At 41.9% G+C, this 26,032-nt stretch overlaps 1 protein-coding gene across 1 annotated transcript in view; it reads left to right on the forward strand.

The window, feature by feature from the left end:
* The window catches only part of LOC306747099 (echinoderm microtubule-associated protein-like 6), a gene marked incomplete at its 5' end in the record, with an annotated part of 61,618 nt that overhangs the window by 31,125 nt on the left and 4,461 nt on the right, over nt 1-26,032 (forward strand). Inside the window, 25 exons of the mRNA XM_079230108.1 lie at nt 908-1,045; nt 1,171-1,312; nt 1,464-1,578; nt 2,470-2,682; nt 2,770-2,937; nt 3,100-3,206; nt 6,277-6,395; nt 7,369-7,555; nt 8,745-8,850; nt 9,924-10,017; nt 10,266-10,366; nt 11,417-11,619; nt 13,727-13,838; nt 14,302-14,429; nt 15,606-15,747; nt 16,324-16,476; nt 16,675-16,806; nt 16,932-17,020; nt 17,442-17,618; nt 19,416-19,650; nt 19,763-19,889; nt 22,543-22,621; nt 22,742-22,871; nt 23,607-23,705; nt 25,449-25,622. Coding sequence (XP_079086234.1) covers nt 908-1,045; nt 1,171-1,312; nt 1,464-1,578; nt 2,470-2,682; nt 2,770-2,937; nt 3,100-3,206; nt 6,277-6,395; nt 7,369-7,555; nt 8,745-8,850; nt 9,924-10,017; nt 10,266-10,366; nt 11,417-11,619; nt 13,727-13,838; nt 14,302-14,429; nt 15,606-15,747; nt 16,324-16,476; nt 16,675-16,806; nt 16,932-17,020; nt 17,442-17,618; nt 19,416-19,650; nt 19,763-19,889; nt 22,543-22,621; nt 22,742-22,871; nt 23,607-23,705; nt 25,449-25,622 — 3,470 coding nt within the window. The remainder of the gene's footprint in view (nt 1-907; nt 1,046-1,170; nt 1,313-1,463; nt 1,579-2,469; nt 2,683-2,769; nt 2,938-3,099; nt 3,207-6,276; nt 6,396-7,368; nt 7,556-8,744; nt 8,851-9,923; nt 10,018-10,265; nt 10,367-11,416; nt 11,620-13,726; nt 13,839-14,301; nt 14,430-15,605; nt 15,748-16,323; nt 16,477-16,674; nt 16,807-16,931; nt 17,021-17,441; nt 17,619-19,415; nt 19,651-19,762; nt 19,890-22,542; nt 22,622-22,741; nt 22,872-23,606; nt 23,706-25,448; nt 25,623-26,032) is intronic.

The following is a 26,032-nucleotide window of genomic DNA, read 5'->3' on the forward strand; positions in this document are numbered from 1 at the left end:
CACGACTCACACAAATATATATTCGACTGCTTTGAGCTGATTTAAAGTGTGACGGTTTCTGCTCGTCTCCGGCATCTGCTCACTGTTTGCTGAGATTCCTGAGGGAACAATTATATATGAACACACAGTCAGCTGAGCACGGCCGATGAACAGCAGCGGTGAAGACGAAGGAAGATGCTGACATGTTTGCTGGATTTTCTCATTTTCATATTTGACTCTTGTCAAAAACTGACAATGCTAGATCAGGAGTCTGTCACTGCATTGCCTCATTCTTGCCTCAAATGTTTTCATATTTAAGCGCACTGTTCAGCTGTAAAATTAAAACGTTTTGTGACTCGTCCACCATGTTGTAAAAGGTGCAAGCCCGCCTTCATTTTGGAGTTGCGCCACGTCTTTCTGTTAGTTTGCCTGATTTGTTTTTATCTCCAGCAACTTGAGGCCTGTTTCAAACTGATGAACTCTCTCATTTCATTTGTGTCAACACCCAGCAAAAAAGTTGAACCTGTCTCCACTTCTGTTGAAGCACAATGCAACGTCTTCTAACAGGTGTTGCGTTGGCTAATTAAAAACATACCAGCTCAGAATCCAATGTTTTTGAACAACGTGATCAAAGATAAAACAGCTGCTGCCTCCATAACTTGACAGAGCTGTACAATCATGTGTTTTAGTTATTACAAACTGTAGTGTTTAGTGATCTGATGAGTCTTTTAAACACCAGTGTGTTACTCAAACTGGATGATCATCATGTCTCACCAGTAACAACACACTCAACTGAATCCCTGCTTCCTTTTTAAAGTAGGACCGACACGCCACTTATTCTCCATACAGGTTTATAAGTGTGTGTCTTAGTTAATAAACCTGTATCTAACTATGTGTGTGTGTGTGTGTGTGTGTGTGTGTGTATCAGGTTGTGGAGTCTGGCTGATCACGCCCTCATCGCTCGCTGCAACATGGAGGAGGCGGTGCGGAGCGTGGCGTTCAGCGTGGACGGATACCAGCTGGCTCTGGGCATGAAGGATGGATCCTTCACTGTGCTGAGAGTCAGGTAGCACACACACACACACACACACACACACACACACACACATGCACACACACACACACAGACACACACTGAATTCAAATCTCTAATTGCTTTGTTGTAACGTGGCATTAACTCAATTCATTCAGAGACATGACGGAGGTCGTTCACATCAAAGACAGGAAGGAGGTGATCCATGAGATGAAGTTTTCTCCAGACGCAGCGTACCTCGCTGTCGGCTCCAACGACGGACTCGTGGACATCTACGCTGTCGCCCAGAGATACAAGAAGGTACGGGTGGAGGTGGTAGCTGATACTGAAGAGCTCTTTTGATAGTAGGATCAAAAATCAGCCTTTTTATTCTCACATTAAGGAAAAAGCATGTTGTGGATTTTAATACCTGCATGTGTAATAACTCCTCTGTCTGTGTGTCTAACTATAGGTAGGGGAATGCTGTAATTCAGCCAGTTTCATCACACACCTGGACTGGTCTCTGGACAGCAAAATCCTGCAGACCAATGACGGAGCTGGCGAACGCCTCTTCTACCGAATGCCCAGTGAGTCCCTGCAGTCCAGTGGTGCTCTAATTATATTGAGTTTCCCAGAGTCAAGAGAGTGCTCTATATTATAGGGCAACAATGTGTATCATCACTTCAACAGGTGCAATATAAATACATTTTTAAACATTGTATTCTGTCTGTATAAATAATATTGCTTTTGTGGATTCTTTACTGTTTTTATTATTGTTTTAGTGTTTATTTATATTACATGTTTTTATTGTACCATGTCTCTTGTGCGCAATTACCCCACTGCTTCACTAATAAAGGATTATCTTTATTTTATCTTATCTTATCAGTGTTCTTGTTTTAAGGTACTTGAAGCTAAACTTTAGGAAAATTGTAGAAAAATGCTCCTAATTTTACAAAGGAAAAAGCATAATATTTCAAGATATGTACAATATATGTATATATATATATATATATATATATATATATATATATATATATATATATATATATATATATATTGTATATTATCTTAGGTTTTAAGATATCTAAATGGAATATAACATATAACCAGACAGGTGAGTCTTTAAATCTCAGCTCATGTCTGCAACGCTTCTCTCTGCAATGTAAAAATAACGAAATTCATTAAATTCAAGGAGAGGTTTTTAGGTATCATCTTAGCATGATGTCTGAAAAATCTGTCTCCGAAGATTTCCAACACAAAAACTCTTCCAGCGTGCAAGATTACAATCTGCACCGCACACGTTTCCTTTTCCTCGCTTCTGTCTGTCACAAACGATTATTATTGATAACGGTGTGCAAATGGGCTGTTTGTTATCATTAGCACCAACTGAAAGATAAACTGGGTGAAGCGTTTTGCTGCAGAAATTAAAAAGTTAATTATGTCATTGTTGGTTAAAATGCGCACCGCTTTCTCCGCAGTGGGGAAGCCGATCGTCAGTAAGGAGGAGGTGAAAGGTCAGCGCTGGGCGTCCTGGAGTTGCGTCCTGGGCTCAGAGGTCAGCGGCATCTGGCCTAAATACTCGAATCTAACCGAGATCAACGCAGTGGATGCCAATCACGCTGCTGCTGTACTTGTTACCGGGGACGACCTCGGCCTCGTTAAGCTCTATCGCTTCCCCTGTCTGAGGAAAGGTCTCTACCTTTTCTTCACTCGTGTGTCTTTTATGCTTCCTTCTCTCTGTTTTGTTGTTTAAATGCGAGTCGTCTATTCTCTCCAAGGAGCGAAATTCAAGAAGTACATCGGCCACTCTGCCCACGTGACCAACGTCCGCTGGTCACATGACCTGCAGTGGGTGCTGAGCACAGGCGGGGCCGACCACGCCCTCTTCCAGTGGAGGTTTCTGCCAGAGTCGGTCATGAACGGAGGACCGGACACCAACATACCAGGTGGGAAAACCGTGAAGAGCTGAGGAGACGATCTGTGAGGCACATTAGATGATGAGGAACAAAGATAGATTAACCAAATAAGTAGCAAGTAGTAGTAATTAACCAAATTACTGGTTTAGATGAGGAGGTTACAGAGAACGTGTCTGTGTGTCTCCTCTGCAGACAGTCATGGGGACTCCAACAGCGAGGAGTCGGACAGCGACGTGTCGGACGTCCCGGAGCTCGACTCCGACATTGAGCAGGAAACACAGATCAACTACGACAGACAGGTACGACGCTGAGCAAGGCCCTGAACAAGGGAACAAGGCCCTGAGCAAGGGAGAAAGGCACTGAACAAGGGAGCAAGGCACTGAGCAAGGGAACAAGGCACTGAGCAAGGGAACAAGGCACAGCCCAAGGGAGCAAGGCACTGAGCAAGGGAACAAGGCACTGAGCAAGGGAGCAAGGCACTGAGCAAGGGAACAAGGCACTGAGCAAGGGAACAAGGCACTGAACAAGGGAACAAGGCCCTGAGCAAGGGAGCAAGGCACTGCCCAAGGGAGCAAGGCACTGAGCAAGGGAACAAGGCACTGAGCAAGACACTGAGCAAGGGAGCAAGGTACTGAACAAGGGAGAAAGGCACTGAGCAAGGGAGCAAGGCACTGAGCAAGGGAGCAAGGCCCTGAGCAAGGGAACAAGGCACTGACCAAGGCACTGAACAAGGGAGCAAGGCCCTGAGCAAGGGAGCAAGGCACTGAGCAAGGGAGCAAGGCACTGAGCAAGGGAGCAAGGAATTGAGCAAGGGAGCAAGGAATTGAGCAAGGCACTGAACAAGGGAGCAAGGCACTGAGCAAGGGAGCAAGGCACTGAACAAGGGAGGAAGGCACGGAGCAAGGGAGCAAGGCCCTGAGCAAGGGAGCAAGGAACTGAGCAAGGGAGTAAGGAACTGAGCCCTCAGCGGCTCCAAAGTGGTTCACATGTAGAAATGTTTCAATGGCGGTCTGCACTCCATCAGCTCCTCGTTCTCATTCAGCCACATTCAGCAAGGCTCCGTGCAGTTGCCATGGCGATCCTAAAACACGCCTTATCTCCAAAGCCAGCCGCTGCCTGGCACACGTCCCCGTGACTACCGTTCGCCAGTGCTGCAACAATGTGCTGTTTGGAGATAGAGCTGAAAGTGTGTGTGTGTGTGTGTGTGTGTGTGTGTGTTTAGATTGAACTGCTCCAAAGTTTAATTGGAAAGAGCAAGAAAACATGGATTATTATTTTTCTTTATTGTAATCCCTCATCCTTGCCGTGCCTTCTTCCTTCCTACCTCCCTCTCTTCAGTTTCCTCCTCCCCTCTTTTCGTTACAACTATTCAATGGATTTGCTCAGACGTTCATGGTCCTCAGAGTTAATCCTGTTGAGTGGTGATCCCCGACGGTTCTTCTGGTTTTCCATTTTTAACTATTTCCCAACACCAATCGGATAAATCGACATGAGACGTTTACAGATATTCATAGATGAACATGCTTGACTTTTCATTTAATGTCTCCACCTTGTCACATATAGCTTGTTTTTCAACAACTATATTGAATGGTTTGTGATAAATTGTAGTTCAGACGTTCCACTCAGGATGAAATGTAATAACTTTGGTGATCCTCTGATCTTTCATCCAGCATCATCAACATTTTTATCCAAAATATGTCCAAATATGATAGTGCACATGGTAAACATTATACCTGATAAACATGTTGAGCTGCAGACTCTTAGTCTTGTTTCAGTTAAATCAATAAATTCCTCCCATAGTGTAGAGCTCACACCCACTTATCCGATTATACCATTTTTGGATTATTATCAAATTAAGTTGAACAGTGAAGGTACAAGGTGATCAGAGAGGAGTTGAGTTAGTCATTAGATGTTTGGCTCACAACTAACTACCCAGGAGGAGAAGTTTTGACCATTTTGTTTCCTTTGACTGTGAGGAGAAAACAGGAGAAGTTGAGGAGGGAACAGGGAGTCTCAGATCCCAGACACAGTGAAACGCTCTGTAACTCACAGCGCTGATCCACCGTGACGCTCTGGAAATATGCAGTTCTGTAAATGGAAAGCAGCATGAAAGTGGAGCGCTGCCAGTCCCAAACCTCCTGGGAGCAAAGTCTCAGACGGCTGAAACACGCCGACTCACCCTCGACAGAATCATTTGCATTAAAAAACGAGCAGGCGTATTCTCTGCTGAGGGCGAAAACACTGCAGCCTGTGTTCAGTTTCATTCTCCACCCGATGAAGAGGAGCGGAGAAACGTCTGATGTGGAGATTATTTATTGATGATTGAGACTACGCCGTCTAAAATGATCTATGATTTCATTTTCTTGATAAAATGAAGCAAAAGTCTGTCCATGTCCATGTTGATGGGACATCGTGAGACTTGGTAACATCAAAATATGATAATGCAACATAAAAAAGATTACATGCATTTTGTCATTCACTTGAAATATAATTTTTCGCCTTGCTTCTATTTAGGGGATGATCAAACACTACGTTTTGGAACGATTCCTGACAGATTTAAGGATGTTGATTCACGATAGACTTTTGAGACGGAGATATGATCGTTTTGAGCGTCACGTCTGTGTTCAGATTTCACAGAGTTATGGCTCAACTGCCTGCAACTTTCAAGCAGTAATGTTGTGTTCGCACATCGAGCGACACGTCATCTTCAATGCATGACGGACGTGTCACGCTAAAAATCTAAATTGAGCTGGTTTTACTTTTTTTCGTGAAGACCAATCACATGTTTAAGTTTTCCTTTCTCTCTTCCCGCAATTCCCATCCGTTCTGCCTAGAAACATATTATTGTCGTTGAACAGTTCCCGCCATGTAGCTTTGTAGCTTTGTAGCTTTGTAGCTGCATAGGCGACTGTTGTTCAGTGGTTAGCATGCCTCTTTTTCCCCGTTGCTGTGTCTACGCTGTGTAGAAAAAATGTAAGTCGCTTTTGATGAAAGAGTCAGCTAAAATGAAATGTAATGTAGCTTCGTTGCTCAAAGTCTTAACGTAGCATTAGGGAGCTAATTGTGGTCCAAAGCAACTAAATATTAACACATTTATAACACAGGCATGTCAAAGAGAATTTACACAATATCATAATGTAGCAAAGGTTTGCATTGATATTTCCCACCATCGTTCCTGCTCCCCAGAGGATGAACCTTTTAGATATTAATCGGGCTTCACCATCAGGACAACTGTTGAGATTTTTAGCTTCACTACTGTCTGAAAAAAAAGCTTGTAGTTGTTATGAAACAATGTATGTGTGTGTGTGTGTGTGTGTGTGTGTGTGTGTGTGTGTGTGTGTGTGTGTGTGTGTGTGTGTGTTTATACAGGTGTATAAGGAGGACCTGCCTCAGTTGCGACAGCAGAGCAGAGAGAAGAAGCAGCAGGTTGGATCTCTGAAGAGACAGAGCGGACCAGACCAAGGCCTCCGCCTGCAGTTTGTTCACGGGTAACTTATCACGTTATTCAGTTTCAGACGTGCACCTCCTGGTCTGAATAAGCGCCCGACCATGTTCAATTAATGCGTTTTAATTTATAAACCCCTGGACGTGAGCAGCTCATATGTGTTTCAACTTCATTTCTGCTCATGTTCACAACTTTCTGCAAATTAAAATTTTTGTTTAACGGTTATAAAATCGTAATCATAAAAGGACTACCCAACATGTGTAGAACACACAAAGTTTGTGGTTTATCTGAAATATAGAACTGTTACATTATTATTCAGGTAAACTATTGTCGTTGCTTGATAAAATAGTTTTAAAGACCATTTTATGATTCTAAAACAATATTGGATCCTCTCAGTGTCCATCAAGTCCTACCACTGTGTTTTGTATAATACTTAATACACTTTATAGACACTGGTTAAAAACAAATTATCCTTCATTATATAAATAAAACATGAGTACGTGGAGGTCTTGTTTATTTGTCCTTTGTCTTTTATGAAATACTGTAACTTCCAGCCAGTAAAAATAAGTTTTGTCCACCTTTGCCTCATGCTCCGGTTTTAATGAAGGAGACGTAATGAATTACAGAAATAATGTCCTTCAAAGTTGTAAAAGTTCACAGCGAGAGCTTCAAGCAGTAATTACTGTGTGTTGAGAAAAGAGGCTGAGCTCTGAGAGTGTGCTGACCTTCTTCAATTACTGATGACCCTAATAACAGAGAGATGCATGTGTTGACTTCTATTATTCATACGGGCCTGAAAATGGAGGCATTAAAAGGCGAATGGTGTCCACTGAAGCTGCGTTGTGTCAGTTTGACTGCCGGCCTTTTCCCATCAAGTATCGAGCTCCTTTTTTTGGGACTGCGACACACAAACACAGCAGTGAGCGATCACAGAGATTGATGTCTGGTTGGTTGGTAACATTAATGCTGTGTGTGTGTGTGTGTGCGTGTGTGTGTGTGTGTGTGTGTGTGTGCAGGTACCGTGGTTGCGACTGCAGGAACAACCTGTTCTACACTCAGGGCGGGGAGGTGCTGTACCACGTGGCGGCGGTGGGCGTGGTCTACAACCGGCAGCTGCACAGCCAGCGCTTCTACCTCGGCCACGACGACGACATCCTGAGCCTCAGCATCCACCCGCTGAAGGACTACGCTGCTACGGGACAGGTGTGCACACACACACACACACACGCCTACACGCACACACACACACAAACAAACCTACACGCACACACACTCTCGCACACACACACAGACGCACACCTACGCGGGCATACACATACACACACACACGCGCACGCACACACACACACACACGCACACATACACACTCACACACACCTACACACACGCACACTCGTACACACACGCAAGCACACACCCACACACCTACACACACACACACTCACACACACCTACACACACGCACATGCACACTCATACACACACGCACACTCTCTCACACACACACACCTACGCGCGCATACACACACACAGACACACACACACACGCACGCACATCAACACACGTACGCACACACACACCTACGCGCGCATACACACACACACGCACACAAACAAACCTACACGCACACACACTCTCGCACACACACACCTACACACCTACACACAGACACACACACTCTTGCACACACGCACACTCTCACACACACACACACACACACCTACGCGGGCATACACACGCACGCACACACACACACCTACACACACGCACACTCGTACACACACGCACGCACGCACCCACACACCTACACACACACGCTCACACACCTACACACACGCACATGCACACTCATACACACACGCACACTCTCTCACACACACACACGTACGCGCGCATACACACAGACACACACATACAGACACACACACACACACACACACGCACGCACACAAATACACGTACACGCACACACACCTACGCGTGCATACACACACACGCACACACACACTTACACGCACACACACGCACACATGGACACACACACACGCAGACCCACACGCACGTACACCTATGTGCGCATACACACATGCATGCACACACACACACACACACACACACACACACACACACACACACACACACACACACACACACACAAATATCTTTAATCCTTGAATTTTATATCCTTGAAACCAATTAGTGAACTCAAAAAGCCTGTGATGTCTGTGTGTGTGTGTGTGTGTGTGTGTGTGTGTGTGTGTGTGTGTGTGTGTGTGTGTGCGTGTGTGTGTGTGTGCGTGTGCGTGTGTGTGTATGTGTGTGTGTGTGTGTGTGTGTGTGTGTGTGTGTGTGTGTGTGTGTGTGTGTGTGTGTGTGTGTGTGTGTGTGCAGGTGGGGAGGGACCCTGCCGTCCATGTGTGGGACATCCAGACTCTGAAGTGTCTCTCTTTGCTGAGAGGTTTCCACCAGAGAGGAGTGTGTGCTCTGGACTTCTCAGGTAAACCTGTGTGTGTGTGTGTGTGTGTGTGTGTGTGTGTGTGTGTGTGTGTGTGTGTGTGTGTGTGTGTGTGTGTGTGTGTGTGTGTGTGTGTGTGTGTGTGTGTGTGAACATCTGCCTTAACGAGGAATATTCTGAGTTTCAGTCCTTGAGTGAGGACATGAATGCTCCTCCACAGCATCAGCCTTCGGATCAATATTCATTCCTCCATTCTAACCCTTTCCACAGTTTAATGGTTTAATGGGTCTAGCAGCCAGGATCAGTGGTTTCTATCAAGATGCCCCCGGTGTGCAGGATTACATAGAAATCAATGAGCGTTTTGATGCAATTATGTGTGCTGCATTTTATTATTTCACATGTTAGTGGTGGAGTGTAACTCAGTTTCTCAAATACTGTATTAAATTACAGTTTTGAGGTACTTGTAATTCAATTATGTATTTATATTTAATGCAACATTATACTGTTATATATACCACTACATTTTGGAGGCAATTATTATACTTTTTACTGCATTACATTTATTTGACATTAGCAACTTTCCAGATTCATAAAGATATTAATGCAACATATTAATCAACAAATCATGTTATTATAGATTAAACTACCCAACAGTATATTAAGTAATGTGCTCCACATTTACCAGCTGCACCATTAAAATGATGAACACATGAATGCATCAATAAATATGATCCAATAATATAATGTACTGTATATGATTGCATGATGAGAACTTTCACTTTTGGTACTTTGAGTATATTTTGATGCTAGTACTTGTAAGAGGTTGAACGCAGGACTTTTACTTGTAGGAGTACTTTTACACTGTGGTATTACTACTTTAACTGAAGTAGCAGATCTGAGTTCTACTTCCACCACAAGTATCTGATGACTGACAGGCAGCATTTTAATTACACATAAAAAAAAAGGTTTCCGAAAATGGAGCAGTTTTGACATTTATACTCATAAAAAATAGATTTCCTGTCACAGAAAAGGAACAGCAATTGTTTCAGGTCGCTCCTCGTATATCTTTTTTGAGAACCCTCCTGATATATTTCCTCTCTGTGATCCGGGTGCAGCTGATGGAAAGAGTCTGGTGTCAGTGGGAGTCGATGACGGACATTCAATTGTTGTCTGGGACTGGAAGAGAGGAGAGAAACTCGCCACTGCCAGGTACCAAAAAACTCCTCCTCTTCTAAACTACTGCAAGATCAGTGCACTGTAAAAAATACTGCTACTATTCTAACTACTTTTATTCTTACAGTACTGCTAAGTAATATAGAAATACAACTACCAGTGGTGCTGTTGCACCTGCGGACACAAATATTGAACAACTGCTCCCATTACTACTAAACCAACATCACTGCTGCTATATTACTGCTGCAGGTGTTACTTCTGTATATGCACTTCTTTGTCTGCAGGGGTCACAAGGAGAAGATATTTGTGGTGAAGTGTAATCCCATGCTGATGGACAAACTGGTCACTGTGGGAATCAAACACATCCAGTTCTGGCAACACGCAGGTACAACTTCAGGAATGATGGTTGAACTGGTTTTAATGTATTTACTGAAACGGCTGCTAGTTACACTCATTATTGTTTTTGCAACAACATATTTTTGCTTCTACGTGAAAGTTTCCACTTATTAACGACTTTCTGGTTTTGCCGTTTGTGTTGTTTTTCTTTCCTAATGCGATCGCCGTGAATATATTAACACTCTATTGTCCTCCGCTGACCTTTTGCTGCGTCAACAGCCGCGGTCCCAAAAGAGACAATTAAAGTCTGGAATTAATCCAATGTAGCTTCCTCTGTGTAACGTTCGTGAGATTCTGTGACCTTCAGGTCCGAGGTTTTCAAACTATGAGGAACCTTCCTCAGGGGGAGAAGAAGAAGAGGAGGATGGTTGACAACGTGATGCAGAATGCATACAAAATCATACTTGTTCATCTTCAACATCTTACTTCCTGTTTACATCACCTCAAATTATAACTGGACTTTCCAGGCTTTATATTGAAACCGTTTTTCTGTTTTTAAATACAGGTAATGACACTATCTGACTTTTATTAACTGTCACCAATCAAATAATCTTAATTGCTTTTGGTAGCACTTTATAATAACTACACATTATTTAGCATTAGTGAAGCGTTAGGAAACACTTCATTTATAAAGCATTGTTCCAACATGAACTCATAACTCATTAGTATTATTAGTAAAATGATCGTATTAATCATCTATAAGTCCTTAATACTTAATTTACAAATGGGGAATCCATCATTTATAAAGTATAAAAACCCAATCATGAAACACATAATAGTCAAACTTATTAATCAAGAATACAACATTTAGAACTGTGTTTATGAATTGCATACTAATGAGTTACTAATGAGTGTTCATGTTGGAACAATGCTTTATAAATGATGAATTAAGTGTTTATTAATGCTTAACTAATGCTAAATAGCGTGTAGTTATTCTAAAATGCTACCATACTTTTATTTTTTTATTTCCTATTTTTGGCAATTTTAAGCTGTTTAATAAAGTTGTGTCTGATGGAGCGCTTCTCTGTCTGTCCTCCAGGCGGCGGTCTGACCTTCAGGCGCGGTGTGTTCAAGAGCGTCGGCCGGCCGGAGACCATGATGTCGGTGTGTTACGGCCGCAGCGAGGCGCTGGTGTTCTCCGGCGCCGCCACCGGAGACGTTTACATCTGGAAGGAAGCGCTGCTGCTGAAAACCATCAAAGCCCACGACGGACCGGTGTTCGCCATGTTCTCCCTCGACAAGGTGAGGAGGACAGGTGTGTGTGTGTGTGTGTGTGTGTGTGTGTGTGTGTGTGTGTGTGTGTGTGTGTGTGTGTGTGTCAGAGAGAGTTGCCTCTACATAATCAGCTTTATGAAGGTTAATCTATTCTTCAGGTCTGATATCCACACCTTTTGACTCAAAGCCCAAACTCAAAACAATAAATCATGCTGTAATTAGAAAAAAAAGCTCCTTATAACTAAAAGTGGAAAGTGAAAAAAAGGGGGAAATGTTCAAAATATTATATTATGAATTAAACAGCCAGGGATTTAAAGGATTAATGTGTTTCTTCTCTGCTGGATCTCCTCACAACAACACGCCTCCTGCTGCTGTTTGGCAGCCGACACTTAAATGACAGTTTTTTTTTTTAATTCATCCTGAACCGCCTCAACTGATCCTTTTCATATGAAGAAGCAGCAGTTCTCCTCTGAGCTCTAATTATGACTTCTGTATCCCATAATGATGACTACCAATGAATAATTATAAGAAAAGATCTCATAATTACGAGATAACAGGTGTGACAGTGTATTCTGTGACCTGATTAGGAATTTCAGCTTTATTCCCACTGCAGTCCTTTGCATGCAAGCTATTTTACATTTTTGAAAATGTGAACGTCATCAAGGTTTTTCTGGATGGAACAAAATGTTTTCGCTCTCTTCTCCGCTCCCTCTGGTAAAAGTTTGATTGACAGATGATCATCCAATCACCTTTTATGTATTAAATCTTTTTCACTATGTCTGTACAATGTACAACATACTTACAGTTATGCTTGTATTCTGTCTTATTGAGATATTTTACTTTGAATGATGAGATACAGAAGTCATAAGTACTAGATGAGGTCTCTGGTAAATGTGTTTGAACCTCCTCAACACTTGCACTCAGTGTTTGTCATTTTGAGCAGAAACGTTGGCTAAATGCCCAAAAATGAAGTGTAGGAGTGAGCAGACGTGTAGTAGATTTCAATTTATTTTGCTGTTGGCGTTTCTTCTTCCATCTGTTTCCCCCCCTCTCTCTCTCTCTCTCTCTCTGTCTCTGTCTCTGTCTTCCTCCCATCTTCTCTCCGTCATTGTTTTAACTCGCTCTCTTCATTCAGTCTACGTCTCTCTCGCTCTTTTTATGTAACGGGATTTACGGACAAACGAGCCAATGTAGAGACTCACAGGAGAGTCTGGATTGACCAAAAACTTCTTTAAATCCTCACAACCTCATTCCTTGTTTTCATGAATTCAACCTGATTTCATATCACAGTTCATCCTCTGTTACCTTTTAAACTTTATTTATAATAACTGTATCCTCATTTCTACTTGTAGGCAGCATCCTTCTGTGAATGTTGTCAAATTAAATTCTAGATTGATTCTTATTTTCTCTTTCCTTAAACGATGCACATTATTAGCAGCGTCACATCTCCCAGTAAGCCACTTAAAATTGTCATTAAATTACTGCAATTTAAAATGTGGCTGGTTGCCACACGTTTGAGTGTTGCAGAGGCCGCCATGTGTTTCTTTGCACATGAATGACAGCAGTGCACTTTGCTTTCAAACAAGCGTCTACATCCCAAACCACATCGGGGTTCTCGTTTCCCAAAAGCATCTTTAAGGCAAATGTAAAATGAGTGACTGTCCATCCATCATCAGCGTCCTTCTTCTCGCCATCAGGAGACATAGCGATACCGGGCGAGAAGAAGGCTGAAATCAAACTTTTCCATTTCCAAGTGTTCAATTTTATGGAACAACTTTATTATGATCAGAGTTCAGGATGTCAGTGAATGTTTTATGACTCAAAGCAAAAAACAAACAGAAAAAAAACGTAGTAAAAATAGACTTTCCGACACGACGTCGACTCTGTGAGAATCTTCAGAGGAAACATCAAACAGATGTGAAGATCTCAGGCTGAGTGGGCGGCTGAGAGAGAGAAACCTGTCAGGGGAGGATTACAAGACTGAAGGATGGCAGATCTGACAGAGGGAGTAAGGAAAGGAGGGAGGGAGGAGGAATCTGAGACAACAGGACAGGATGTGTTCATCAGGTATAAGGAGGCTGCTCCCAAAACCTAAATTAACTTATGAAATCAATGAATATATATTTATTTTCAGGGCTTTGTGACGGGCGGGAAGGACGGTGTGGTGGAGCTGTGGGACGACATGTTCGACCGCTGCCTGAAGACGTACGCCATCAAGAGAGCGGCGCTGTCCCCGGGCTCTAAAGGTGAACCCTCAAACATTCCTTTGAGAACACATCCTCTCTCTCCAAAAAGACTTGATGAAAACGTTTGTTTTGTGGGAATGAGCTACAGCTGCATCCTCCTCCTCTTTGTGAATGTCTCTCTGACATCAGTGAACTCAATAAAGTTAAACAAGGTTTTTAAATGTCACAAGTAAAGTAAAAGAGTGCTTCTTTTTATGTGTGTTCTCATCCTCTGTTGACAGGCCAAAGATGTGGTTCTTTTTATTTTTTGTAGCTGTTATTTATTTGAGTTTTGTAGATTAATTCATGGGGAACATAGTGATAATTGTTAAGGGTTTTAGGGAAAGCAGTAGAAAACAGTAGACGCTCTTCTATGCAACGCTGCCACCAGGTGGTCACATGGCGACACACACGTCTGTCTGTAGACGTATAAAGTGTATATGTGTGTGTGTGTGTGTGTGTGTGTGTCTGTGTGTGTGTGCAGGCCTGCTGCTGGAGGACAACCCGTCCATCAGGGCCATCACTCTGGGTCACGGTCACATCCTGGTGGGAACCAAAAACGGAGAAGTTCTGGAGATCGACAAGACCGGACCCATGACCCTGCTGGTGCAGGTACTGCTTGTTGTTCCTAAATAGTCCAGTGGACAGTTTAATCTCTGTTAAAAAGACATTACACACTGGTGGGGCTCTTAGCAGTTCGCTGATTCACCACATTCACCTTACAGGGACAGTTTGGGTCTTTTGAAGTGGGGTATGAAGTGATGTACTGCTGTGGACGGGGGCAGCAGCAACGTGTACTTTAGTCACCTGAAATATTATCAATATCAATGTAAGTCCCGGCTCTATAGACTAATCTAAAGGATAAACTAAAGGATGATCTTATCTTATCTAATCATCAGGAGAAAGAAGGAGCTCTCGAGCTTCATTTTTGAGCTGACACGAGTGAGAAGTCTTTAAAATTCAACATACATTTCCATGACAACAGGGCAAACGCCATCTGCCGAGGATGATCATGATACATGATTGAAAGCTCCAGAGCTACTAAATGGACTTCTGATTCATGTCTTTATCAAAGGAATCACTTCCATCAGGATATATATATATATATATATATATATATATATATATATATATATGTGTGTGTGTGTGTGTAGAGAGAGAGAGAGAGAGAGACCTCAGGTATTTCTAAAAATCTGGTGGTCGGGTACCTGTTGCCATGGTGAGGAGAGCCCTGTGCTGCAGATCGATCAGCAGTTGCAGAATTAAATGTATTGGTTTGCTTTCACTGACAACGGCAGCGTAACAAGAGAGACGGTGGATTGAAGAGTTTCTACTGGGGGAGATGGATAGAGACGTGTACTTTATGAAACATAATATAGCTAGTAAATATAGATATTAAACTACATAATAATACGTAACAACATATACTACAAAGAGCACTGGGCTTTATACTGTGATTCAATTCTAGCGTCTTTCTAGAAGAATACTTATTGTAAATTACACACAAAAATTTAGATTTACCTGAAAAGCATGCAGATGAAGTCGAGGGACTTGACAGCCCTGAGCAGTGTCTGCAGGTAGTTCACATATGTAGCCTGCAAGGCGAAACCCAGGGCCTCAAATCATATATTTCAGTGAGTAAATTAGATTAAACAACCAAACTGAGCGGTCCAGTGTCTAAATAAATACAGTATGCATATGTTTTCCTATTGGTAAATGTGTGTGTGTGTGTGTGTGTGTGTGTGTGTGTGTGTGTGTGTGTGTGTGTGTGTGTGTGTGTGTGTGCAGGGCCACATGGAGGGAGAAGTCTGGGGTCTGGCCGCTCACCCCCTCCTCCCCGTCTGCGCCACCGTCAGCGACGATAAAACCCTGCGACTGTGGGAGACGTCGGCCAATCACCGCATGGTGGCCGTCCGCAAGCTGAAGAGAGGTAAGAGACGGAGGACACATCCTACTATTATACTCTATTTTCTAAATCACCCATCAGTTCTCAGATTAGTCTCCTTCCTTCTGGACACCTGCTGGTTTCAGTTCATTTTATGTGAAAATGAACTTGACTTTAAACTCGCTTCAGTGAGGTGATCCACCTGAAAAGTATTTGTATTCAACAGCATACGTGCTCTTTAGCAGCAACATCGTAGTTGAATTATTCACACAAAAAACAAGAATAAACAGAGTCAGTCAAGAAAACGTAAAGCTGACAGTAAACGAGATCAAAGCAATCACAGGCAGAGAACAGTTTTAACAGAGATTTAGAGATTTAGAGTTACAGAGCGGTAGAAGTGCTTTGATCTTTAGGTGACTTTGCACATTTTAAGTAAAGTTCGGACATTTTGGCTCCATTATGCAATAAACAAAAGAGAGTTGACAGGAAGAAAGGGAAAGGGGCGAGAGGACGTGCGCTGCCAAGTAATTAAATTACCACAGTGATTAACTAGAAGTGTAACTCACAAGGTAACAGACTGTGTGTGTGTGTGTGTGTGTGTGTGTGTGTGTGTGTGTCCAGGCGGTCGCTGCTGTGCCTTCTCCCCCGACGGAAAGGCGTTGGCCGTCGGTCTGAGCGATGGAGGCGTGCTGGTGGTGAACGCCGACACACTGGAGGATCTCCTGAGCTTCCACCATCGCCGCGACGCCATCTCTGACGTCCGCTTCACCCCAAGTACACACACACACACACACGCACACACACACACACACACACACACACACACACACACACACACACACACACACACTACTGCCTATCCTTCTGAACTACAAGCAGTTTCAGGGCATTTGGCTTTTTGTTGCTGCTTTTTGGGTTCAGAGGTATATCCACTCACTCACATCTGACATTCTCTCACACACACATTCTCAGACTCAGGTAAATTCCTGGCGGTGGCGTCACATGACAGCTTTGTGGACATCTACAACGTGCTGACAAGCAAGAGAGTGGGGATCTGCAAAGGGGCGTCCAGCTACATCACACACATCGACTGGGATGCTCGAGGTAACACAGTTCTCTACGTCTTCACCTGTTGCTCATTTTTAAAGTCCTCTTTGACCCGAACATGTTTCACTTCACTGTGCTGAAGGGTGTCTTTGAAACTATAACGTGTGTGTGTGTTTTTGCAGGTAAACTGCTGCAGGTGAACACAGGGGCCAAAGAGCAACTTTTCTTTGAAGCCCCAAAAGGAAGAAGACAAACCATCAAAAACTCTGAGGTGTGTGTGTGTGTGTGTGTGTGTGTGTGTGTGTGTGTGTGTGTGTGTGTGTGTGTGTGTGTGTGTGTGTGTGTGTGTGTGTGTGTTGTCCCAGAGGTTTATTTGTGCTGAGGTAAAATCTTTATCACAATCTTCAAGCTAAGCTTTTCCTGAATATGTCCCAGTTTGTTTGATATGACAGATGAATGCTAGGAGAAAAAAAGGCGGGATCAAATATATAATGTGCCTTACAACTAAATATAATATCCCAACTAACTATTGCTTTTAATTATAGAAATACAACAACATAATCGTGCTATTTTCAGAACTTTGTTGTTCTGGGTTACTCATCTAAGCGTTATTGTCCTATTTCTCTATTCCTGTGTGTGCGTGTGCGTGTGTGTGTGTGTGTGTGTGTGTGTGTGTGTGCGTGTGTGTGTAGCTGGAGCGGGTCGAGTGGTCCAGCTGGACGTGTGTTCTGGGTCCGAGCTGTGACGGGATCTGGCCGACGCACAGCGACATCACCGACATCAACGGCGCGTCGCTCACCAGAGACAGAGCGCTGCTCGCCACCGGAGACGACTTTGGCTTCCTGAAACTGTTCGGCTACCCTGTTCGAGTACGACGACAGTCACTGGTTTCTAGTCACGTTTGAACATTTACCTCAGATGAACATGAGATGAACATGAGATGAACATGAGATGAACATGAGATAAACATGAGATGAACATGAGATGAACACAAGCTAAACATGAGATAAACATGAGATGAACATGAGATAAACATGAGATGAACACAAGCTAAACATGAGATAAACATGAGATGAACATGAGATAAACATGAGATAAACATGAGATAAACATGAGATGAACATGAGATGAACATGAGATGAACACAAGCTAAACATGAGATGAACATGAGATAAACATGAGATGAACATGAGATAAACATGAGATGAACATGAGATAAACATGAGATGAACATGAGATGAACATGAGATGAACACAAGCTATACATGAGATGAACATGAGATGAACATGAGATAAACATGAGATGAACACAAGCTAAACATGAGATAAACATGAGATAAACATGAGATGAACACAAGCTAAACATGAGATAAACATGAGATGAACACAAGCTAAACATGAGATAAACATGAGATGAACATGAGATGAACATGAGATAAACATGAGATGAACATGAGATAAACATGAGATGAACACAAGCTATACATGAGATGATCATGAGATGAACATGAGATAAACATGAGATGAACATGAGATGAACATGAGATGAACATGAGATAAACATGAGATGAACACAAGCTAAACATGAGATAAACATGAGATGAACACAAGCTAAACATGAGATGAACATGAGATAAACATGAGATGAACACAAGCTAAACATGAGATGAACATGAGATGAACATGAGATAAACATGAGATGAACACAAGCTAAACATGAGATAAACATGAGATAAACATGAGATAAACATGAGATAGACATGAGATAAACATGAGATGAACATGAGATAAACATGAGATGAACACAAGCTATACATGAGATGATCATGAGATGAACATGAGATAAACATGAGATGAACATGAGATGAACATGAGATGAACATGAGATAAACATGAGATGAACACAAGCTAAACATGAGATGAACACAAGCTAAACATGAGATGAACATGAGATGAACATGAGATAAACATGAGATGAACACAAGCTAAACATGAGATAAACATGAGATAAACATGAGATAAACATGAGATAAACATGAGATGAACACGAGATGAACACGAGATGAACACGAGATGAACATGAGATAAACATGAGATGAACACGATATAAACATGAGATAAACACGAGATGAACACGAGATGAACATGAGATGAACACGAGATGAACACGAAATGAACACGAAATGAACACGAGATGAACATGAGAAGAAATAATGTATTAATCCAAAGAAGACTTCCTTTCTTTATTGCCTTATTTTGCCTCTCTTCTTTTTTCTTTGCTCCATTGTTGCATTCTCCTTTCTTCCGTTCCGACTTTCTTTCTTTCTTTCTTTCTTTCTTTCTTTCTTATTATAATAAATGTTTTCTTTCATTCTTGGTCTTGGCCAACAATTATTCCTCTTTTTCAGTTTTGTCTCCCTTTTTGCTTTCCCCCGTCTCTTTCTCTCCACCTTGTCGTCAGTCTTTGTCTCTTTCTTTCGTTCTTTCTTTGCTTCTTGATTAAAAGAAATGTATTTTTTTCCCCTTTCCTTTCTTATTTCTTGCTTTCCTACCTTATTGCTTTGACCATTTATCCCTGGATAATGATACTGATGTGAATGTCATTGTATTTCTAATACTCAGGTATTTGTTCATTGTCGTCACTTCTTTTGTTCTCCTCCCTCCAGGGTCAGTACGCTCGTTTTAAGCGTTACGTGGGCCACAGCGCTCAGGTAACCAACGTCCGCTGGGCTCAGGACGACGCGGCGCTGCTGACGGTGGGCGGGGCCGACACCGCCCTGATGATCTGGGCGAGGGAGCGAGGGGGCGGGGTCAGTGTCGAGGGGGAGGGGCCTTTGAGTTGCGACAACCGACCCACCGTGGACAGCGAGGAGTCGGACGACGACGTCGAAGAGGATGGAGGTGGGTGTGTCTCTCTCTGCACTAGCCTAAAAAACTTTATGCAACAAAACTCAAATTTGTATGTGTGTGTGTGTGTGTGTGTGTGTCTGTGTGTGTGTGCGTGCGTGCGAAGGTTACGACAGTGACGTTGCCCGAGAGAAGACGGTGGATTACACCACTAAGATGTACGCCGTCAGCCTCAGAGAGATGAGAGGAACCAAACCTCACCACCAGCTGAAGGAGGTGTCTGCTGAGGAGAGGTAACACACACACACACACACACACACACACACACACACACACACACACACACACACACACACACACACACACACACACACACACACACACACATTAATAGTTGAGTAGAATAAAGAAACTACATTTCTATTAGAAAAGCAGAGGTACGGAAGAAGTACTTAGATCTTGTACTTCGTTAAAAAATAGCAAATACACATGTTAGAAATATTCTTTCAGCAGTATAAGCTTTAAAATATTTCATATACAATTAAAAGTTTTAAAAACAGTTAGTATTCTGCTGTTGTTGACATTCAGCGTTATGTCTCTTTATTTAATGCTTTTTTGACTTTACGACACTTAAATTGTGTGTACAAGCGGAAATGTTGAACAAACTCTTCATGAACTATTCATCCATTCATGTTATCCTTAGTGTGTGTCGTCAGTAGTCACTGTGTGGGTGTGTGTGTGTGTGTGTGTGTGTGTGTGTGGGTGTAATTGCGTACCGCTACACAGTTGTATTTGTGTGTGTTTGTACCTGTGGACATTTTCTGCATGATCAATAAGTGTTTTTCATGAAACAAACCTTTTGGCTCATTTGGTCTGTGTGTTTCCACATTTCATATGCTAGCAGATTATTACTATTTCAGTGTTTTCAGTGAGTTTCTGTCTTCAAAACACTGACCTCTAATCATGCGCGACAAGATGAACTAATTTTAAGGGTCAAAGAATGGATCACCAATCTTGATTTTAAAGCTCTCTCAGAGCTTCCAAGATGTGCTTTTATAAAAAATAAACAAATAAGGAGATTGTAATTGTTTTTGTAGATTTGCAGCAGTACAAACACAACAGTCAACCTTTTCCACAACAGGAACTTAAGGACCAGTAACTTCAGGCAACAATTTTCAACATGGCAGCGCGGACAAATGCAGCATCCATATTTTTCCTTTTCCTTGTTACTTCCTTGTCAACTAATTCAAAAAAATGACTCTCCGGATGTTTTTTTTTATGGCATAGAGTGCAGAGAGAGAGAGAGCAGGACTGGCAGCTAATTTAAGGATACCGATGTTTCATCATCATCACCTGTAAATGTAGAAGCATTAGCAGCATTAGCATCACTTTCATCATAGATGTCCTACAGCTGAAACCGCACTTGTTTAGTTCAGGTTAAGTTCCTGTAGTGGAAAGGCCTAAAGGTGCAGTACCCTCATGTGTTTCTAACAGAAAGACTCTTGTTTTTGTCCCTTTTGTGGTATCCTTACTTCCTAAGTGTTGCTCTCTGGCCGTGTTTGTAGAAACTTTTAATATCTGTGTTGTGTTTTAACTTGCATTCCCCTGGAGGCAGGGCATTGTCAAGTAAGTATGAAACTTAGTGTGTAGATGCTTTTCAGACATGCTAAATGTCAATATGATAGGTCTCAGTAGATTATATGTTCTGTGTTACAGCATCCGAGTGTAGGGAGGCCTTGATAGAACAGAGCAATAGCAATATTATACTGCTTGTATGTATTGTTACAGAAACAAATACATCCAGGGATTTGATCACAGGAGATAAAAACATTCTCTGCCTTTCATTTGAGAGTTTGGTTTATGAACAGCGCCAAAATCCGCTGGTTCCATTGGCGTCGGTTCAACTTAGATAAATAGATTTTTTTTTTTAAACAAAGCACTCTATTGGGTAAATTAAACACAAACAATAAAGCAGCAGGTTTGGCTTAATTAAGTGATGGCAAATAACACTGCTGCTGCTGCTGTAGAAACATGGCGGTCTCCATGGAAGATATATAACAATTATTATTATAATATTATATAGATATGACTATTCTTAGTTTCAGATCATTATACATTAATGAAAACATAGTTTTGTATATTTACTCCATTTCTGCCAATTAATCACAGAGAGACATCCTCCTTCTACTGGTATCTAGAGGACACGACAGGTGCATGCAGGTGTTTTAAAAACAGCTGGAGGTTACTTGTTGTAGTTCACGGAACAGATTAAGGTTCTTTAAAACACCTTGAAATCAGAAAACAGAGACATGATACACATGTTTTGTACATTTCAGAGGATACCATAAAGTCATTATGTTCATCATGAATAGAAGTCCATAAATAAACTCAGAAAACAGAAAAAGACGCTTCTTTTCACTCCAGAACTTGCTTGAGAATTATCACTTTTCTTTAAGTTGAGGCATGAAGCCTTTTATGTGTGTTTGAGTGAGTGTGTTGTTGTGTTTGTATGTGAAGAGGTGTGTGTGTGTGTGTGTGTGTGTGTGTGTGTTTTCTAAAGCTTTGTACCTTGGTTCTATCCCTCTGCTGTCCAGGGGATCCAGGTAACGCCTGTCTGTCCACCTATTACTGTTGTAATGCCTCTTCATTCTATGTGTGCGTGTGTGTGCTTGTGTGTGTGTGTGTGTGTTTTACTATTACTACTTGTATTACAACCGTTAGTTTGCTTACTACTACTTCTTATAAGTTATTGAGTACTCTTTGTGACAGAAGGATCACAGCAAGAAGAACCCATCTGTCTGTGGCTGACCTGCCTGTCTGTCCTGTCTCATTTCTGTCTGTCCTGTCTGTCTTCAGACTGACCATGCTGTCTCACTGACTGTTCCTCCACCCGTCTTTGACGGAGGTTGATTGATCACTTGATTAATAGTCTGATCGGTCCTTCAGGCCTCCGGTGAGTCGAGCGGCGCCGCAGCCGGAGAAACTCCAGAAGAACAACGTCTCCAAGAAGAAGAGACTGGTGGAGGTTTGTCTCTCTCTCTCTCTCTCTCTCTCTCTCTCTCTCTCTCTCTCTCTCTCTCTCTCTATCTCTCTCTCTCTCCCTCAGTCTGTCTCCTGCTCACCCGCCTCCTCCTCTCTCGTGTAGGACCTGGTTTTGGATCACGTGTTTGGTTTTCGGGGCTTCGATTGTCGCAACAACCTGCACTACCTCAACGACGGCACCGACATCGTCTACCACACCGCTGCCACCGCCATCGTCCACAGTCTCACCACTGGTAACCACGGCAACACACAGTTTTGACCTCTGTCGCAGAGCGTAAAACTGAGATACCGCCTGACTTCTGTTGGCCCCTACAGTAGTTATTATTAAGGGTGGCCTCAAACACACCGCTAGATGCCACTAAATCCCACACTGTGCCTTTAAGTAAAAGTAGCGATATCACTGTCTAGAAATACTTTGTATTTCAAGTGAGTACTGCATGTATGACTTTACCTAACTAAAGTATATAAGTGTTAGCAATCAAAGTAAAAGTTATATCATATTATTGGATTATAATTATTGATCATTAATATGGAAGCATCACTAATGTTGCACCTGGTAAAGGCAGAATCAATTAATGATCTACTTTATATACTGCCAGGTTGCTTAAGACATAATAAAACATCATTCCTCCAATTACATTCTTTATTAAATCATCTCAACATTAAAAAGTAGTCAAAATAGACTAGTAGCTAATGTTGTTAGATACATGGAGAGGAGTAAAAAGTACAATATTTTCCTCTTAAATGTAATGGAGTAGAAGTATAACGTAGCAGAAACACACAGCATATTTATCGTAATTAGCTTACAACAAGCTTGATGTTTCTATGTTGAAAAAAATTAGTTACGGACAGAAAAAATATGCTTAAAGATGCTTAAATTCAGATTAATATAACTTGCTGCTGCTGGTAATTGAACCTGTGACCGTTCAGATCAAAGTGATGCGTTCATGTGACTTCTTGTGCTGCAGGAACTCAGAGTTTCTACCTGGAACACACGGATGACATCCTCTCTCTGACCGCCAACCAGCACCCGAAATACAAAAATGTCATCGCCACCGGACAGATCGGTACACTGAGCGTGTGTGTGTGTGTGTTTGTGTGTTTTTGCATGTTATTGTGTTTCTCTACTAACTCGTCTGAGCTAAATGAGTCCTGCTTTTCTCTCCTCTGCTTTATGTTTAACCTGCTTGCTTTACTTGTTTGTTGTAGAAACACTAAACACATAGGAAGAATTAAAAGGTGAAGGGACAGAATGTAGTTTATCTCTTAAATTAAGCTTCATTGTATTACAAAAATTTGTTACCAGCTAAAACCACAATGAAGAAAAAACTCTGTAACAAGTAAAAGTCCTGCATTTAAATGTTACAGTAAAACTATAGTATAATCAGAAAAATGTACTTAAAGTATTAAAAATAGAAAAATGTCCACTGTGACTATTTTATATTATATCATTAGATTATTATTACTCATGAATAATTGTAAAACAAAATATTTTACTGTTGTAGGTGGTAGAGCTTAACACTAACGGTTATTTTTATTAAGTATTCATCTGCTGATTATTTTAAGGTTGATTTAAGCAGCAAGTCCCATAAATATCTCTCTAAACAACTCACTTCACGTTTTTATCTGTTTGTTTCTTTTGTTTTGTTCTGTTTTTCTTCTCGTGTGTGTGTGTGTGTGTCTGTGTGTGCGTGTTTGTGTGTTTTGGCTGGCCTCATTTGTCGCCATCTCTCTCACAACAACTCAGGTGACGTCAGTGAACTTCCAGGTAAAAACCAAACCGCCCCCCGCCGCTCCACGACAGACACCCTGACACCCAGAGACCGGCGGCAGAGTTTTAGCAGGAACTCAAACAAGCGGCGAGCTGAAACACCTTCAACGTGCTCATTAATACTTAAAAAATGATTCGCCTATCGTAATGCAGTTGAGAGCTGCCACACTTCATCCTAATTGTTCTGCATTGGAGATTTCTCGCAGCAGACTTTCCCATGCCAAGGGAATGTAAAACAAGTACATTATCAGTATCAGTTTGCTCCTTGTGCTCGTAATATAATTATCTGGAGGGGAAGTTTACTATTGTACACTACAGTTGACAAGTTTGAAATAAGCTGTTGAATTTATATTTTCATTTTCGCTTCAATCATAACTAACCAAGAAAAAAAAAAACATTATATTCAAGACACAATGTGTTATTTTCATCTGAAATTATAATTAATTCAATTACTCAAACTTACATTTAGTTGCATGAATTTGATTTGCTGTCCCAAAAAGCGGAGGCGACTTTGATCATTATTGGACCACAACGGTGCATTTGGGCTTCAAATATATATTTTGGGATGCTGTTTTTCTTTCTCTGCAGTGAACTCGGTGGTTTGGGTAAATAGCTTTAAACTGTCGGTCCATAGTGAGTGAATGGGCAATGTTGAAATGTAGTGCACCATTCTTTGAGTCAGCGGAAGACTAGGGGAGTGTTATACAAAAGCATACTCCAATATTTTCATAAATAATGCAAGAGGCAACTTTTTGTGTTTATTTGACATTTTATTTGTGCAGCGTCACAGCACTTGGGTTTGCAATTATTTTCTTGTGTTTAGTTTTCAGTCTTTTGCAATGAAACCAACTGGAGCCAACGGGAAATTGATCTAAAAGCCGGCGCGCTGATGTTGGTCTGGTTCTCAGGGTGTTTGTAGGCTGCATCGTCCTCTCGCTGCTCTGTTTCTGTGGCCCTCTGTCTCCCTCCTGTCCCGATGAAGCCTCACTCTGTGCCCTCTCTCTCTCTCTCCTCCTGTCTCTGGATCTTTTACGTATAGGCACCACTCCTTCCATCCACGTGTGGGATGCCATGAGCAAACAGACTCTGTCCATCCTCCGCTGCCCTCACACTAAAGGCGTCGGCTACGTGAACTTCAGCGCCACAGGGAAGCTGCTGCTGTCTGTCGGAGTGGAGCCTGAACACACCATCACTGTGTGGCGCTGGCAGGAAGGTGAGAGACTGAAGCACTGAAATACACACAGTCAGTGGTGGAGGACGTTTTCAGATCCATTCACTTCAGTAAAAGCACCAATATCAGAGTAAAAGTCCATGCAATGAAAACATTCCTGTTGAAAATCACATTTTTTTTTATATGAAATAACGACATATTGATGAATTAGTTAAATATGTTCCAATATATTTTCTTTCAATAAACATTTAGTTTGATAGACTAATAAATAATTTCCACTATGTTTGTATAAACTGTTGAGGGATTTAATTGATAAAATGTTTACATGTTTTATGTGTTGTAAAGTAGAAGAAGAAAGTGTCATAAAAGTAAAGTACCTCACATTTCACAGTACTTGTGTACATGTACTTGATATTCCACCACTACATCCAGTAAAACTGCAACTGTTACAT

Source organism: Taurulus bubalis (genome assembly GCF_910589615.1).
Source record: "Taurulus bubalis genome assembly, chromosome: 14".
Classification (NCBI taxonomy): domain Eukaryota; kingdom Metazoa; phylum Chordata; class Actinopteri; order Perciformes; family Cottidae; genus Taurulus; species Taurulus bubalis.